The sequence below is a fragment of the Puntigrus tetrazona genome, chromosome 13, assembly GCF_018831695.1.
Source record: "Puntigrus tetrazona isolate hp1 chromosome 13, ASM1883169v1, whole genome shotgun sequence".
NCBI lineage: Eukaryota > Metazoa > Chordata > Actinopteri > Cypriniformes > Cyprinidae > Puntigrus > Puntigrus tetrazona.
The window spans coordinates 22,794,498-22,800,417 of NC_056711.1; the positions used below are offsets into that span (position 1 = coordinate 22,794,498).

A 5,920-nucleotide genomic window follows, 5' to 3' on the forward strand; every position below is an offset into this window, starting at 1 on the left:
ACAGGCTTCAATTTCTTAGTGCAAAACAATATTTGTTTTCCACCCGAGCGTCTCTAATCATACAAAATCGCAAACTACTGTGATTAGTCTTTTCGAACAAGCGCTTAGAAAAGTAACAGGCCCCACGTGATAACGTCCTCACGCGCCTCACGGGTGGATACTGATACAAAGAAACACAAATAGTCTTTAAAAAACACTACGAAACCTAAAGTGTGATAATAATATCATAAACTCTTTCAGAACGATCACATCGGCGCGTTCAGAGTGCCTTTTTGCGCTAAATGTCACTCTCAGTTCGCAGTGCGCTCGTGCGGTAGCGCGCATGACGTCACCACTCCATCTGCAGGACGCGCACCTGAAAGCGCGCAGTGATGCACATATAGCGTTTTATTTTCTTATTACAGCATGTCTTAAATATCAGCCGCCGGGATCCAAGCTCAAAAGGTGAGTCTCACAATATCTCCGTTTATTGTTGTTATCAGAAACAGGACGTTTCCTGTTTTTAGTGTAGCGCTCGCATAATGACAGTATAGTATTTGTTTTGGTGCGGCGGCGAATGAAATACAGACGTGAGAATCACACACAGTTGAATATTGCGAGAGATGTGTGCTCTGTAGTGTAGATGTTATCAATTAGGTTTATTGATAAAGATAATACGTTCCTGCATAAAAATGCACGTGAGAGAGAAATAAGAGGCCTGTATGTTCAGTGTATTATTTCAATGATAAACATTAGCAGGTGTCCAATAACACAATGGCTAATTATCTTCTATAAATTATAACAAAGAGTTACACCTTTAAATGTGACACTTTTGACAGTTAACTACAATAAAAAAATTATTTTCATTTCAGATACCTGACAAACATGGATAAAGGGAACCAGTGAGTATGCAGACATTCATTATAAAACAGCAAGCTCGTAAAACAAACGAGACGCCTGTAATTGGTTTGTCATGTTTTCGCAGAGGCGATTCTCATTTGATCACCTCCTCCAAAGTCAAGAATCCTCCGTGGTCAATAAGTTCCAGCAGAAGTACTGGAAAACCAAGCAGACGCTGATCAAAGTCACAGGGAAGAAGGAGGATGAGCATGTTGTGGCTTCCGATGCTGATCTGGACGCTAAACTGGAGGTGAGGGACGGTCCAAACTTTCCTCTGGGTCTGAATGAGACGATCGTGTGATGAATGTGGGTTTTCACGCTTCCCTTCAGGTGTTTCATTCAGTACAGAGAACATGCATGGAGCTCCTTAAGGTGATCGAGCAGTATCAAAGGAGAATCAGCTGTGAGTAAACTGCCAATTTTATTAATATTAACGTAATGCACACGCTTGCAAAAAGCTTCATTGTACGTCAGATATTAAAAGTATATTAAATAATACTTGCAGATAATCTAATATTGGGGAAATAAAATATCGCACTTTATTTCAAGGTCACTATTAAAAACACACATTACAACTTTTGTACTTTTGCATTTTAAACTTGATATTTATTAATAGTTCATAAGGTAGTTGCTGAGTTTAGGCACTGAGTAGAATTAGGAATGCAGAATATGGCCACTAATAAAAAGTTAATGTTAATAATACGAACAACTAGTTAACTAGAACCGGTCCCTATGCTAAAATGATACCAAGTCACTTGAAAGTGTATTTCAAGAGTATAACATGTCATGTTACTTAACACACAAAAGTGTACTTTTAATGCTTAATTACTTTTTTAAAATTACAATTACTTAAAATATACTTCAAAGTAAAAACTACTGCATTATTGTAATTTTAATAATTTTGTCATACTTAAAAATTAAGCTTGTTTTAAAGTGCTTTAAGTATCTGTTGCTTGATGTTACACTTAACATTAATGTATCTTAAAGGTACTCAGTTGTCATTTAAACATTATCAGGCGAGGACTTACTTTTATTTCACATCTACAGCACCCTCCAAATGCTTAACAGGTTCTTTATAGTAGAAAAAAATAATGCTTGTTAGATTATTAAAATTGTCTTTGCACTTGGATCTGATCACTGGAATGATCTTTGGGAAAAACTAAATGGTCCTTCAATGGCAAAAAAAAAAAAAAAAAAAAACCTTAATTGAGCCTTTACTTAAGTGCCCTTCAAATAACACTTAAAACTGTCATGTATGTGATGAGTACACTAAAAATTCACGTTTATTAATATTCATTGATCACTTGTTAAAAAAAAATGCTTAATTGTATTAAATGTGCAATATATTGTACTTCCTGTCTTAAAAGTATATTTTTAAAATACTTGCAAATAATATAATAATGTTTTTTTTTTACTTTTAAGTACATTTTAAATAATATTTTCTAATACTTAAAAATGACACTTATTTACGTGCTAAAACACATACTTGACTATAATTTTAACTTTAATGTTATTTGATATTACATTTACGCCTAAAGTTAATATATTTTAAATTAAACCATTAAACCCAAAACGATTCTTCTATGACGCTCTCCAAAAAAAAAAAAAAACATTTAGAAGCTTTATTTTTTGGGAATGTCCAGTTAAAACTTTTAAACATAAAGCTAGATTTCAATCAAAATGGTATTTATGTGGCTAAATTGTGATGCTCTTTTTTAGTTTTGTCCCAGGAGGAGAATGAACTGGAGTCGGTTCCTGCGTTCACAGGGCTCTCAGGACAAAAGTCATACTGGAAAGATCATGCAAGCTACTGGGAAAGCTCTCTGCTTCTCCTCACAGCAAAGGTCTCTTCAAGCTTCCGATCAAATGCGACGGTTTGGATCTTCTTCTTCGTTTGGTTCATTGGTTTCTCCCTGCAGGCTGGCGCTGCGAGGTCCCCTGGGCCGTCTTTATCAGGAGGTGGAGACGTTTCGTTACCGACCCATTTCCGACACGTGGCTGACGGTGAACAGGATGGAGCAGTCACGGACCGAGTACAGAGGAGCTCTGCTGTGGATGAAGGACGTTTCTCAGGAGCTGGACCCCGACACGCACAAGCAGATGGAGAAGTTCCGTAAGGTCAGTCTCAGCCTGGCAGCGACTGCAGGGAAAGCGTTTCTCCAGCAGAAGGAGTAATGCTCTTCTAATTGTTCTCATGAACGTCTTCTAGAAACGTCCCAGTTCAGCTGTACCTCTTCTTTCTTCTGCCGGTTGTTTTTGATGGGCAGCGGTTTCATCTTCTTTCATCCCTCAGGTTCAGACTCAGGTGCGTCATACCAAGACGAGTTTTGACAAACTGAAGAATGATGTGTGTCAGAAGGTTGATCTGCTCGGAGCCAGCCGCTGTAATCTGCTCTCACACGTTCTGACAACGTATCAGGTGATTTAGCTGATCAGTGAGCGTTGCAAATGCTTTTTTAAATTTCTTTCAATTATTATCAATTTTATTTGTATCTAAATTAACTGTTAAAGGTGACTCAGAATAAAGCCTTCCAGAAAGACACATCATGGAGATAAATATGTCTTTTCGTCTATTTCAGACTACATTGCTACATTTCTGGGAGAAAACCTCTCACACTATGGCTGCTATTCATGAGAGCTTCAAAGGCTGCCAGACTCATGAGGCTTCAGCTCTGGGGGTGAGGGCTTTCAGAAGAAACCAATCTGATTATATACAAGTTTGATAATATTCACATTTATTCATACGAGTGTTTGCTTTCATGGCTGTTATTTTGTCTTAAAACATGTTTGTTCCATTGAGTTAGATTTCTGAATTTTTAAAATCTAAATCAGTTAGATTTAGGTTTTTTCTCTATATTTTTAATTTAAAAGAAAGATCATTCTTATATTTATATTTTTATATTTCCAAATGAAGTTCTTAGCAATGCATATTACTTATCAAAACTACGTTTTTAAAAATGTACAAAATATCTTCATGGAACATGATCTTTACTTAATATCCAAATGATTTTTGGCATAAAAGAAAAATATATGTAATTTTGACCATACAATGTATTGTTGGCTATTGCTACAAATATATCCAGCAACTTAAGACTGGTTATTTATTTATATATTTATTTATTTATTTTGAATAGCATATTTTGGATTGAAAAAATACACTTCAAATGTTTGGGATCAGTAAGATTATTATTTTTAATTACTTAGATGCATTAAATTAAAAACGATTTTCTTTTGATTAAATTTTCTTTTGAACTATCATAGTTTTCTACAACTGTAAGGAAGCATAAATGTTGAATCATAAATCATGATGAGAATAATTGTTTCTTGAGCATATTAGAACGATTTCTGCATGTGACCTTGAAGAGGAAAATTCAGCTTTGCATCACAGAAATAAATTATATTTTAAAATATATAAAAATATAAAAAAGTAATTTAAATTTTTAATAATATAATAATATTTTTTTACCATTTATTCATTCAGAATAAGAGGTTTTTTTTTATATTTTGGATATCTCAGTTCTCAAGTATAATATCCTTTTGATATTGTCAGCAGTCGAGAAATGGTTTAACAAGATGTCACAACAGAAACCTGCTGCTTATTGATTAATCATCCCAAAATAGGCTTTTGTTTGAGATCTGTGATAAAAAAGTAATTGATAGTATACCATTTCGTTATTTAGACACACAAGCAGTGATTTTATGATGCACTTCCAACAAATCTGCTGTGTCCGAAACCGCAGGGTTCAGATCAAGCTGCAAAGAAAAAAGTAAAGAAGAAAATGAAGGCAAAAGCAGAAGATGAGGAGACGAGTCAGAGCACAGATGAAACGTAGGAGCTACTCTGTCCTCATTTATTGTAGTTTGACGTGTAAAACCTCTAATCGCTCATATCTTTCTTTCAGACTGATTTCAATTGAAGAAGAAACTCTGAGCAGTAAGCTCGTGCAAACAGGTAAAGCTTTTATAAAAGCTGAGTTTTATCCGCAGATGAAGTGAAGTTCGTCCTTAAACCGGCGACACTGTATGCACAGGAAATGACGAGGCTTTCTCCGGCGGCCAGGAGAAGGACGGCTTGAGTTTGTTGAATGAGATTCTGGGCAGCAGTTCTCTGGAGGATGGAGGTTTCTCACAGGAATGGCACGAGGTGTTTGGGGAAGACGATCTGGCCGGAGGCAGCAGAGCCGAGACGCAGCCGTCTGAGGAAGAGCCCGCTTTCTTTCTACCTTCTAAACTGCTCGACCAGAACATGAACGACCTGCAGTCCACAGTCTCAGGTCAGCAGAAACATCTGACCAGAAAGTGACAGAGTGAAATCTGTATCTTCTGTCTGAAATAGATGATGCAGCTGTAATAGGTAACACTTTACAGTAAGGTTCATTACATGAACCTCATTTCAGCATTGACAAAGATTAAGAAACACTGTAATAAATGTATTGCTCATCGTTTGATCATGTTAGTCAATACATTAACAATGTTACGCGATAATGGAGCATCAAACGACACAAAAGGAAAATGTTCTAAAAATAGAAAGGCTACCTTTACTTGATCAAAATAGAGTAAAACTATTTACTAATTACAATTTAAAATAACTGTTTTATTTTGAAATGTATTTTAAAATGTAGTTTATTCCTGTCATGCCAAGCTGAATTTTTTAGGATCATTACTCTTCAGTGTCACATGGTCCTTAATAGATCATCGTTATAGGATGATTTGCTGTTTATTAATGTTGAAAACAATTGTGCTGCTTCGTATTTATGTGAAAACATGATGCATTTGTTCAGGATTTTTTAGAATGTTCAAAAGGGCTGGGTTTATTTTAAATCTTTCCTAACGTTCTTAATTCTGAAATTAAGTCGGTTTAATATTCCACAACCGGTGGGAAAAAAAAGTAAATCTATTGTAATTGCTCTTAAACATCATCTAGGTTGGACAACAGCCATTCCACAGAATGTTCCTGAAAGCTCATCTGTAGCAAGTCAAAACTCTTCCAAACCTGCAGTGAAAGGTAAATATGATCCGAGTCATTTAAAATATTCAGTCA

At 35.6% G+C, this 5,920-nt stretch overlaps 1 protein-coding gene across 1 annotated transcript in view; it reads left to right on the forward strand.

Moving 5' to 3' along the window:
* The first annotated feature begins 952 nt into the window (after positions 1–952).
* LOC122356265 (islet cell autoantigen 1-like) overlaps positions 953–5,920 on the forward strand; it is a 6,514-nt gene continuing 1,546 nt past the window's right edge. The window contains 11 exon segments of the mRNA XM_043254795.1: positions 953–1,129; positions 1,210–1,282; positions 2,599–2,624; positions 2,626–2,723; positions 2,799–2,997; positions 3,173–3,298; positions 3,459–3,557; positions 4,620–4,708; positions 4,782–4,831; positions 4,911–5,153; positions 5,804–5,884. Coding sequence (XP_043110730.1) covers positions 953–1,129; positions 1,210–1,282; positions 2,599–2,624; positions 2,626–2,723; positions 2,799–2,997; positions 3,173–3,298; positions 3,459–3,557; positions 4,620–4,708; positions 4,782–4,831; positions 4,911–5,153; positions 5,804–5,884 — 1,261 coding nt within the window.